Source organism: Montipora capricornis, chromosome 9 (assembly GCF_036669925.1).
Source record: "Montipora capricornis isolate CH-2021 chromosome 9, ASM3666992v2, whole genome shotgun sequence".
NCBI lineage: Eukaryota > Metazoa > Cnidaria > Anthozoa > Scleractinia > Acroporidae > Montipora > Montipora capricornis.
Genome location: NC_090891.1, coordinates 31,804,773 through 31,817,272, shown reverse-complemented (window position 1 = coordinate 31,817,272; position 12,500 = coordinate 31,804,773). Strand labels below are relative to the sequence as shown.

The 12,500-nt window shown below is 39.8% G+C and overlaps 1 protein-coding gene and 1 long non-coding RNA gene across 2 annotated transcripts in view; one reads left to right on the top strand and one right to left on the bottom strand.

Moving 5' to 3' along the window:
- Window positions 1-12,500, top strand: part of LOC138014978 (uncharacterized) — a 177,416-nt gene that overhangs the window by 68,366 nt on the left and 96,550 nt on the right. The window lies entirely within an intron of this gene.
- The window catches only part of LOC138014960 (TPR and ankyrin repeat-containing protein 1-like), a 42,453-nt gene that overhangs the window by 24,940 nt on the left and 5,013 nt on the right, over window positions 1-12,500 (bottom strand). Inside the window, exons 2-5 of the mRNA XM_068861853.1 lie at window positions 12,017-12,291; window positions 8,432-8,662; window positions 4,584-4,823; window positions 3,227-3,463 (exon numbers count right to left, since the gene is read on the bottom strand). Coding sequence (XP_068717954.1) covers window positions 3,227-3,463; window positions 4,584-4,823; window positions 8,432-8,662; window positions 12,017-12,262 — 954 coding nt within the window. The 5' untranslated portion in view covers window positions 12,263-12,291. The remainder of the gene's footprint in view (window positions 1-3,226; window positions 3,464-4,583; window positions 4,824-8,431; window positions 8,663-12,016; window positions 12,292-12,500) is intronic.

Here is a 12,500-nt window from a genome sequence, read left to right as displayed (position 1 = left end):
GATTAGTAGCACTGCACAGGTTTAATGTTGTAGGGGAATAAGTCATTGGACTTCTGCAAACGTGGTCACTACTCTAGAATAATGCTTTTCCATCTCAGTTATTTTTCCTAAAAGCATGTTGGGGTACAAGGGTGACATTTTACCCCGTCATTTTACATCAAGTCATCTCTATCAAAGAGAGAACTGTTGGAGCTGGCATCGGTTGTTGGGCATTTTTTGTTTCTTACCATCTGTTGTTCCCTTTTGTTAATTGTTTCTACTTATAAGATATTTGTTTCCTGAAAGGCGGAGTTGCTTCTCTGCTTTTTTTTCTTTCAAGAAATGTTTGGCCTTGTTGTAAAAATCATCTTCTACATGACAATTTTTTTTTAGTCTTTTGCCTTTAGGTGACCTTCAATTCCTCTATTTCTCTGTAGAAATCGATTTCATTTATGCAATTGCGATGGCGTGACTCTGCCATATGTGGCTCTGGTTTCGTACAGCACATTTGTGAATAAATCAAACTTTTGAACGACAGTGGCCTGGGGTGAATAAGAAAAAAGTCATTGTAACGCGAATGGCGTTTTAGTGGATCTTTAATATACCCTCATGGAGCTCAAGAATGGAACGTCAATTGGACAGGTGGTGAAAAATAAATATCTGGAATCTTTAAAGCGGCGAGTAATGGTCTTCGACAACAATTTCATTTTTCGCCGTTGGGTATCAAGTGAGCATTGTTTCTAATATTTTACTAACTTGGTATTATATAAAACACTGAAATGAAATGGCAATTTTTTTATGGATTTAACAAACATTGAAGGAAACGAACGCCCTGAAGTCGCGTCTTAGTTGTCTGGCAATTTACATTTATTTTGTACTCAACTCTGCAAAGGTAAAATTAAATTGGAAATGTGACAGTGAAGAATTATTTGAATGAAAGCTTGTTGTCTCTTTTGTGCTTCATTATTTACGGTCAAGATTCTTTCAAAAAGGGTTTGATGTGAACTGTCAGAAATTTATGTAATTGCATATGCTTTGTGACGGGCAACCCTAAAACCCGGAATCCGCAATCCAGAATCATTACCAATACAGAGAGTAAAAACTATCCTAAACATTCATAAAGGCTAACCTTAGGCCTAAAAACGTTTGTTTAGGCCTAACTAGGCCTAAGGTTAGCTTTTATGAATGTTTAGGATAGTTTTTACTCTCTCTGTTGGTAAAACAATGACCCGTGATTCCGGATTCCGGATTCCTGGTTTTAGGGTTGCCCCTTTGTGACAGGGATTGTGTGTCTTGTTTGCACGCACGCAATTGAAATAGGAAGGGTTTTTTGCCTCCAATAGCAAATACGTTGTTTGTTTCAATATATTTTTCACTGAAAAATGTTTTTGTGATATTTCCAGCCTTCGTGAATGTTTTGCAAATTTGCAAACCTGGGTTGAAATGTGATACGGGAGGATTTTAGTGGTTTTGCTCTGTAAGCAGCGCGTGCATAAGTCACGAAACTAAACAGGTCTGTTGGAAGCGTGCTTGAATTTCAACAAAATGAGCTCCAAAACCAGGAAACAATTGTGACGCTGATGAATAATAAAGTAGCTGCTATTTCCAAAACGATGGAATAGCCCATATTTACGATAGCCGCCATGTTGGTTTTCAAATTGTCATGCAAATTAGGCATGTATTATGCTGGGGGCGCAAACATTGGAATAAAGGCAAATTGCGGAAAATCGGCTCGTCGAAATATTGAATTAACATTGCTAAAAGTACATTTTAGAATTTAGAATTAAATACCTTTTACAATAATTTTATATCTTTTGATTGCCTCCGACATTTTGACTTTCTACTTCGTTAGCTGCTCATTTTTCACTAAAAAACATTGAAGTAACTTGTGTAAGCATTCTATTTTACTCCTTAGGTGATTAACATTCAATGAACGTGAAACAAGTCATCTGTGTGGCTAATATGTTCGTTATAACCTCTCGAAATTGTGTTGTTTGTTCCCTCAGAAGTGTGTAGCTAATTTGCATGATAAAGGCAAATCCAAAATGGCGGCTATCGTGAATATGGTCAATTACCTGGTGATAAATAACCTCATCTTGGAGAGTAAATTTTTGACTTCGTAGAAAGAATGGTCAACCTCAAGAGTTGGGCGATTGTGATCTTTGTGTGGAATTCGCACATTTCTTGTCAAACTTTATAAAACTTGAAAGAAAAAGAAAACTAACAAAAACAAAAACCTTGTATCTTGCCATAATTTGACACAGATACTTCACTGTTTCACGAGTAAACACGCCGCGGTAACTTGATCAGTGCGCCCGCTGAATTCCATGTCACTTTCGATTTTGCGATTTACTTGTGCAGCCAAAAGTACAATAACAAAATTGAAAGTAGCAAAAATGTCCCACAAAGGTTTGTCACTGATTGCAACTTTTTATATTCGCGGTTCAAAATTAATGTTGTTTTCATGTCGTAAATTTCGTGCTGATGGCAAAATATTTTATTCTTGATCGACCGTCATGAAAACTTCCTTCTGCTCTTCCTAAAAACTGTGTATCAATATTTATTTACTTTAACATCAATATTTGTTTTGCATAAAGCAAGCTAACAAAATCTGTACCTTGCGTAGTTCGCATTCTCGAGTGCGCCGGATAGGGATTAACTTCAGTGCACTTTTCTATTACAAAGCTGTCAGATCCTCAGAGTGTACGCTTAAACTTGTGGTGAAAAGAAGTTGTGAGGGAACTTGAAAATGATCAACATGTCAGCCCAAAAGCCAATGTTTCTCGATTCTCTTTTATTTTCTTCAATCTTTCTTGGTTCAGTACTTTGCTAGTAATCACATGTCTTCTCAGGGGGCTATTTACCTAAGACTTCTACCATGGCACTACAATGATATACAATACCAAGACAATATTATGTACTATTAGAGCTACATATTACAGAAAGAAACGCAGCTCAGTTGACAATATGGAATAAAGCGCAGTATTACTGCACTACCACACGTACGCATTACGTGCCTATTTTTTCATGCACTGTTTGTATTGAGAAAGATAAAATGTGTGGACTCAAGTTTTCGAAAGTGTAAAATTGCAGACGTGAGGCCGGGCCGTAAGTGATGACAGAAAGGCCTGCATTCAAAAATGCTAGCGCGATGAATAGTTCAAGTACACAATTGAGTAGCTCGCCTAAATTATTAACATGTGCTCTTGTCGTTGCGAATGAACTGATCATCAAACTGGATTCCTACCTTTGCCCTCTTTGGATTGCATTCTACACACTGTTTAGCATCTCGTAAGGCCTCCTTATCCTCCCCTTTTTTAATGTACATCAAGGATCGGTTCGAAAGAATAGTAGCCTTAAGTTCCTTTCCTCCTTTTGGCGTATAGTTGAGTGCAAGAGTATAGCAGCGAATCGCAAGATCCACTGATGCTTTCGATTCTTTTGAAAGCTCATTTCCTCTTACTTTCCAACGATTTCCTTCTTCCTGTGGAAATAATGTAAGGCAAACAAGACAGTTTTACAGGGGCAACCCTAAAACCCGGAATCCGGAATCCGGAATCACAGTCATTGTTTTTCCAATACAGAGAGCAAAAACTATCCTATATATTCATAAAAGCTAACGTTAGGCCTAATCAAAGCTCAAAATTTTGCCAGTCAGGTGTTAAGCAAACACACTTTCAAAATCTGAAGAAAAAAGATGTGATTTTTTTTAATCACAGGGGCACTTTAAGCACACGCGTTTTTGAGACGCGGGCGCAACCGGAAGAGAACATTTTGCTTGATACTAGGCTGTCTGCGACATGATTTGCGTAGCCAGTATAGCCTGGCTGCCCCATAAAACGAAACTGGTTTCCGACCCTCTTTTACGGAGTACAGGGTGGAGCTATGATTCAATCACTGGCCCTCGCCGTAGAAAAATCACTGTCGCAGTGGTTGCATTAAGATTGTGACTATACGATAGCAAAATGAGATACTTAATTTTTATGGTTTGGGTTTGAAACTTTTTTTCAATCAATGTAAAAAGCAGGCTGCAAGCCAGGGGTAAAATGAAGACTAAAGGAATCATGAAAGTGGCCCGTTACTCATTTTATTCATATGAGAACCAACCCTTTAATAAGGTGCTGGAAACGCAGGCATGTTGAAGATAAAACTGAGGGTTGAGGATTAAAATGGTATTGACTGGTGGGAGCAAGCAGTGTCGTAGTTAAAGGGAGACCTGTATAACCTTGAGTTCAATTGCAATCCAGTATTCCATATAAGTAATGTGGAAGAGTGACATTTTACCAGAAACCCATAAGGGTTGAAACGTGTAACGCGCGTTCACAGCTTCCGAATATTCAGTGCGAAATGATTGGTTGAATGTTTCAGTGCTAAGTACCATATTCGGAAACCCCTTGCTCTTGTTGTTCCAAACATGGTACTTAGCAAATAGAATATTCAGAAGCTTGTTTCCCAGCACACAAGGGGCTGTTACACGTTTCAACCCTTATGAGTTTCTGATTCTACTTAAATAAGTCTTGTTTATCTGTCAAACACTAAAACAGGGTAGTGCATTTATGATAACTATTTATGCCACTGGTGGTAATGACAAAACTTTAGCTCACCGCATTCATTGTTTTATTTGACAAATAGGATTTCTCTCCGACCTCGAGAGCTTCGACGTATTTTCGCAGTTTGAAGTAAGCAGTTGCCTGGTGGCTTTCAATGGATCGTTTAAACTTGATCCATTTAGAGCCACTTGTAGGATGTAGCATGAGTGCAAGACGAAATAACCTTAGTGATTTCTCGTAACGTCGCCCATTGAATTCTTCAAAGGCGCTTTCTTTTTGTGCACATGCGGTATCCTGCAAAAAAAATTGTAAAAGCTACTGTAGGTCTCAACTTCGACTGTTTAGTTTTCACTGTTCACTCTTTAACTGTTAAAGTGTTACTTTGATAAAAAAATCAAATCGTATTTGTTTTTCCTTTGGATTTCTGAACTATGTTAACTAAACGACAAGTGACCCACGTTTTAAGCCTTAATTTCAAATTCTAACTGGAGTTTTCCTATTTAAAACCCTGGCCAAACTATCGAACTAACTTGGATCCCACATGCAACAATGTTGGATGTAAATGTTGAGGGAGTGGCAAAACGCGATCCAACATTGCTTGAAGAAACTGATTCAATTTCAAGTTGGCACTAAATTTGAATTTATGGCGCTAACACGGAAACAAAAACTGCTCCTAGCGTTTATGGCACTGGAGCTGTTGGAGGACGGAAATGATGTATTCAATCGAGGATTAACCGAAGAATGGTCAAGAAAACGCGCAGAAAAGGGAATGCCGACCGCAAGATACATCCGCGTTTAGGAGATGATCAGAATGAGCCTCGGATCAATTTGCAGAAATGTTAAACGCTATTGAACCAAACATTTCCAAACAGAGCGATCATGATAAAGGGGACTAAAAGTGTCCCAAAGCCATGGCCTTGCTTCATACTCGCTGATCAAGGTTTCTGGCTGTTGATCCTTGTCCGCCATCTTTGTTGCAAATGATGCTAGAAGCCTAGGCTTGAAAATAAGAGAGCGATACGTGATTCGCTAGGAGCGCGAACGTGACTAGATTTAGGATACAACTTCGTTGGAAAAGCGGTAAAACACTGCAGCATGGGCGGCCAAACGGTCGAACAACGTTGCATCGAGCAAAGTTGGAGCGTTGAATCCAACTTTTTTCGGTAGTTTGGCCAGGACTTAATGGTCCGCCGTCACTAACTTTAAAATCTTGAGAGAGCTGGATCGAGAAGAAAATAATGTCAAAGTTAAGACTCAATAGCTTAAGAATGGAATGCGTGTGTAAGCGGATGAATTAATATGCAGCACGGGAGTTTCGGGCTTTCAGATTTTTAAACTCGTGTTTTGCATACATAATAAAATGCATTTACACGCTGAAATTTTAAGCTAATGAGTAAAAGACGTCACTTTCCCTAGATCCAACCCTCTGCGGTTCAGTCGGTCAGTTTTCTACGTGATTAATGGCAGACCGTGAAAGTAAACATCCTTTGGATCAAAATCAAAGCTCAAAATTTTGCCAGGCAAACACACTTTCAAAATCTGAAAAAAAAAAGGAACTGATTTTTTGATCCCAGTACCACTACGTTTCGTCAAGAGAACATGAGGTAAGCGAGGAAGACTATATCTGTTGTTCCTATTCCCACTTTCACACTGTGACTTAATAATAAGGTATATCTTCCTTGAAATAACCACACAGTATGACACAACTAATAAAAGACTTCGAATAAGTTTCATAGGCATAGGGAAAAATAAGGGGATTTGCGCTTTTATCGCTTTTATGTAATCAATTTCCCATGGATCATATCTTTCCTACCCTTGTTTGTTAATTATTTCTTTACAAACAAGGGTAGGAAAGCGCAAATCCCCTTGTTTTTCCCTATGCCTATGAAACTTATTCGAAGTCTTTTATTAGTTGTGTCATACTGTGTGGTTATTTCAAGGAAGATATACCTTATCATTAAGTCACAGTGTGAAAGTGGGAATAGGAACAACAGATATAGTCTTCCTCGCTTACCTCATGTTCTCTTGACGAAACGTAGTGGTACTGGGATCAAAAAATCACTTCCTTTTTTTCTTCAGATTTTAAAAGTGTGTTTGCCTGGCAAAATTTTGAGCTTTGTTTTTGAGCCAAAGATGATCCATGGGAAATAATTAATCACCCGGCGGCCATGTTGAGTCCCGAGCGATTGAAAACAATTGTTTTTCCCCACCCAAACTAGCCTCCCACGCAGACACTCTTAGGGCCTCGTCACGCGTTCCTCCCCCACGAGCGTCTACTAAAACGAGCCACACGTTCCTTTCCCTTTGCTAAGTAACTGTCATCTGGAAATCACGTGCGGGTTGCATAGCAACCAATCGGCGCTGTGTAGATTGCTCCCCTGGGAGCGTCAATGCGTCAACCATTTCTTTGGATGAATTATGAAAGGCACAAAGGCTTTCCAAAATATTCCTCAGAAACATTTATTTTGTTTCCTCGGTGGGGTATTCATTTACACTCTCGTCTGTCAAAAGGCGAGTGCTTAGCAAGGGTATGGTGTCGTTTCATCTAAAATTGAAAGCACCGTGCAAATATATACTGTAAATACGAATAAAAATATTTTAATATTTAAAAAGTATTGCGAGTGTATTTGAACTGCACGAGAACCATTACCTTGAAGCGCAATGAACGCAACTAGAACAGTAGCGAGAAGAAAGGTCAACACTCATTGCCATCCCTCAAACTGACATTTCCCTTTTTATTCAACTTACACAAAGTACAATCTACTTCAGACTTCAAATGTACTTCAAACAAACAAACATTTCAATGTGCAGAGAACATTCAGATAAGGCGAGCCAAAGAGTTGAACCCGGATCGACGGGTTCTCCTTGCATATTCCAATATCTACTAGCCTAACGAGACGAGCTCCTGGAAAATCGAATTTTTTTAGACTATTGACATAATAGTACCCAGCAAAACAAGTAAAAGCCAACCGTCTTCAAAGTGGTTTTTAGACCTAAATACTGTAGATCAGCCCGGCTTTGCTTAGAAACGCTATTTCTTGTTGAACCAAAGCTCTAATTCTGCCTGTTTTCATTCTTTTTGCAGCGATAATTTTCTCATATTCAGATGGGACATTGCGTCGTGTAATTGTAAGGAAATGTCCAATGTCAGTTTGACGGATGGCCATTTAGTAGTGTTGACCGAGAACAAAGCTTGAAAAAGATCCATTACGTTTAAGCTTGAAATTTTCAGGCTGCTTTTGGCGATGATCGTCTCTAAAAATTGATTAAATTTTTTTGTGTTTCGAGCCGATCGTTCGTACTCAGTGTTTCTTCGATTTGAAAATTAAAGCATACCTTAAATCAGTTCAACCGAAGGAGTAACAAGAAATGGGGTTATTTGAACGAAACGACTCCACTGAAATTGTAAATATATTGTCAATTCTAAGCGATGACAGCGCCACGAATAGGTTTGCACTGGAGCAAAATCCTTCAAACATACGAATTCTACCATGATCCTTCTGTGAAGAGCCGCAAACATGTAAGCCAAAGCATAAAATTTATGAGCTATAGTTTCTCCTTGACATAAATTTAAGTCAGCGACTTTAAGTGCCCAACACACGAAGCCCATTTTCTTGCAGTTACCGTGCACAGAATGTCTCAGGGTCAAAAGTGCATTTACAGAATCAGGAAGTACGTCGTGATTGGTCAACGTAAATTCCGACTCGTTTCAGCAGACTTTCGTGAGGGAGGAACGCGTGACGAAGCCCTAGGAATGTCTGCGTGGGAGGCTACACCGAAACTAGTTCACAAACATTTCAACTCAAGGCCCGGGTGACGAAATCTATTGTCTATGGCCAATATGGCCGCCGCGCGAATAAGGCCATTCGAACTTCTTGGTTGTATTCGGTCTTCGGCCCTACCTCAGCTAGTCTTGAATCTATTCCTTTAACGATGTTAATGTCTTGTTGTGCTCCAGCTTCATTGTTCAGCTCGTACCGAATGAACCCTCTGCACAGGAAAGTTTGCACTGCATGCTCGGGAAGTATACCGTGTTGAAAATGAAATGCTATATTGACGCATCGCTCTGCAAGACGGAAGTCTCTGTTTTGATACAGAAAAAATCCATGATCCGTCCAATTCCTCATTTCCCACTGTTGGTAAAAAAATGTTAAGACATTAATATCAACACTGACATTTTACAATAGCGAGACAGGCGTAGTTTAATCGGTTAGGGCGGGGCATTTTGAGAGGGAGGTCGCCAGTTCGATCCCAGTCTCATTCTATCGACGTTTCTTTCGACTTTCTTCTGATCCTTTGAATACCCGTAAAACGGGGGATAAAAGGTTCGCAGAGAGAGCCACTAGTTTATCAGTAACTCTAGTTCTCTAGCACGAGTTACCCTTGTAAAACACGAACCTTTACCTTTATTTTTCAAAATTAAAGATACTTGTCACATTCAACAGTCGTAGGAAAGTCGTAAGACACCACACTGTTACATAGCTAGCATAAATAGTCTGTAAATAAAGCCAATCCCCGGAAACTCCGGAAAACCGAGTCATCACACACCATAATAACGATAACGATAACGATAGATGACATCCAAGCAACAGAAAGTTGGAAGTGGTTGGTTAAGGTAAAGATGAAGACAGAAGGGATGATAAGGATGCCGCTCAATATCAGGCATTGCGAACGAACTGGATGAAAATGTACATTGATAAGCAAGGCACCACGTCACTGTGCATGATGTGTGGGAAAGCTGAGGAAACCGTTGCCTATGCACTAGCTGAATCCGAAAAGCTTGCCCAAAAACATTACATTGAAGATTTGGAGGCACGATGAAGTTTGCATGGTATCTTTGTGAGTATATAATTGAGGTGAGTGACAGATGGTATAACCAAAATCCTGAGTCCGTTTGTGAAAATGAAAACGCAAAAATCCTCTGGGATTTCAGTATCCAGACTGACCGTAAATAGATCACAATAAGCCAGATATTGTAGTGGTTCACAAAAGGGAAAGGATTGCAATGTTAATTTATATAACATGTCCATTCGACACAAGAATTGAGAACAAGGACTCAGAAAATATAGAAATTTACCAGGATTTGAAACGTAAATTAAGAGTTTATGGAAGCTGAAACAAGTAACGATCATCCCAATCATTATTGGAGCACTGGGAAAAGTATACAAGAACATAAAAAAACTGGATAATAACGCTAGGGGTACGATTCCCTATTGAACTGCTCCAAACGGCTGCCTTGTTGGGAACAGGAAAGATCATCAGGAAGATGGTGGATACCTACAGTGTAAAACTAAGGGAATTAGCCTGCTATCCATCATGGAACCAGTGGTTCAAATTCATACTGAGAGAAAGAAATAATAATAATAACAATAATAATAATAATAATAATAATAATAATAATAATAATAATAATAATTATTATTATTATTATTATTATTATTATGAAGAGAAAGCAGAGAACAAAGGATTTTCCTCTTTGACTCTGGAGCCTGCTGAGTCATCGTGCACTTCTCAAAGCAACCCCGAGAAGAAGATTACTGGTTATCATGTAAAGCTGCAACTAAAGAAAGCTGTATGTGCTGGGCTAGAACACAAAGTACAAGATCGGAAGTGGCAGGGTCGCCTTGTAAGTAGTAGATGGAACGATGATCAATTAAGTAAACGAGGCTGTTTTGCTTGGCTAAGCGAGTGGAGTTGTGCACCTACCCATGCGGTTGCAGGAGTAATGGAGTTATACGAACAGCTCTTACCAACACGAGTCTACTCGGCCTACAAGACGGGCACATCTGACCAGAATGACATCATGTGCAGGATGTGTGGGAAAGCCCCGGAATGCATTGCGCACGTGCTAGCCGGGTGTCCATCTTTAGGGCAGACCAAGTATATGGAGAGACATAACACGGCACTGAAAGTGTTGTTCGTCGAGATCCTCAGAGACCTAATCTAATTGAGACTGTCTCACCTTGGTCTTCGCGCATTGAGCCAAAACCACTGTATGAATCTAGCCAAGCGCAGGCTTTCTGGGATGTCCCAGTCTATGCAGAGCATACTACGGTGCGGGCCAATAGAGTAGATGGGCGCATTATTGATCACAAGGAAAAGAAAGTACTGTTAGTGGAAATGAGTTGCCCGTGGATTGACAACCGCGAGAAGAAAGAGGCTGAAAAGATGGAAAAGTACGGACCCCTACGCTTCGAACTTATCAAGCGTTACCCAAACTATAAGATCGTACAACTTAACGTCATCATGGACGTACTGGGTGGTTGGTCGAAGGAACTTGAAGTGCAGATGAACAGGATCTTCGGTTCACGTACACTTGACATTTTGAAGAGGATGCAAAAGGCGGTACTGTCGAGCTCCTAAAACATCGCTTGCACCTTCAAAGTCATAACCAAGTGAACTTGATCAAGGACGGTCCATGATACTTACACAAGAGGGAACTTGCTTATTTAGTTTAGTTTTGATTTTGTAGTTTCTTTTACTTTTAAAATTTGGATTTTAAGGCTTAGGATTTAGATCATTTTTAAGCAAATTCTTGTCAGCAACATAGGTCACGCGGTGCGCCCTGTAGAGCTTATTTTAGTAGCATTCATACGTTTTATACTGCTATAATAATAACAGTAATGATGATCATAATGATCATGATGATGATAATGATTTAATCATCATCATCGTAATGATGACGCTGAGACTTTTTTGAATTTTATCAAAACTGGATAATTATGTGAGTTTTCTGGGTAAATTAAAAGTTCTTGAAACCTGAGGCTACAAGTGGAAGCTTGCACACGGTGGAGTTGTGCCAACACAACAGAAAAGCTGTAACATATAAACGATACCAATAGCGATGGCAATAGAGACGACGAAAACCACAACAATGAAGATGATACTTCGCTAAGAAGGGCCTGTGGATTGGGTTGGGCAGCGGCTCTACCACTTCTTCCCTTTGATAGCTTTTAAAGCTCCAGATTGCATGATAATGCATGATGGATGGCATAGTATATAATGACCTCAAAGGCTTGTTTGTCATGCCCTACCACAATGAAACATTCTCCGCTGTCCCTTCCGAGAGTCTATTAATAACAAAGTTGTATGAATCGTTGAATTCGTTCAAATGCTTACAAGAGACAATATGTAATGCAACCAAATAACGTTTAGCGTGTTCACTTGAAGGTCGGGCACTGTCGTGCTAAATTTACTGTTTTTAGGTCAAAACTGGGTAAAAATCCAAAATAGTACTTTATCTCACACGTACAACATTCCTGACAATCCACTGTATTTCATTTTTGGCGACTTTTGTGAAGACATCGTCTCCAAACTTGAAAACTGGCCGGTTTTTTCAAGTTTCAATCCATTTCCATCCTCTCGATCCTCGAGTGCAAGCAACAAAGAAAAGCTTTAGTGCACTTCAGTGGTTTTGAAGTTTGACTAACATAGCGTGACACTGCCCTTTAACCTTTTTTCATAAAGAACGCGTGGCATTAATGTACCTGGGCGTGGTTTCCCTCTGGCGGCAACCCCCTTTCTAGTGCCTCCTCCATGTCATGAACGGACGCTTGGAATTCTCCAAGCCGCCAAAAGCAATCGGCTCTTTGAATAAGTAAAGGAAGACACAACTGTGGAGCAGCGCGAGGGCAGTGTTGAAGAGCTACGGATAGAAAATGCTTGGCAGTTGGGAAGTCACCACGCTCCATCGCCATTTGCCCCATCCCAGCAAAGTGGTTGGCCGGATCCATGGCTGTTAAGCTTGGTATAACAAAGATACCTGCAAAATAGGGAGCTTAAACGTGATGAATTGAATACCAAGAAAAATTAACTTTGAGGCTAAAAAGACCTCGTTCATTTAAAGCACGTGCATTCCTTTCGATTGAGACAAACCTGATGAAATCTCTCTCTTGTACATGTCACGATAGACTTTCGTTGATTTGCAAGATAAACAAAAACACTGAACTGCACAACGACCATACATCATCA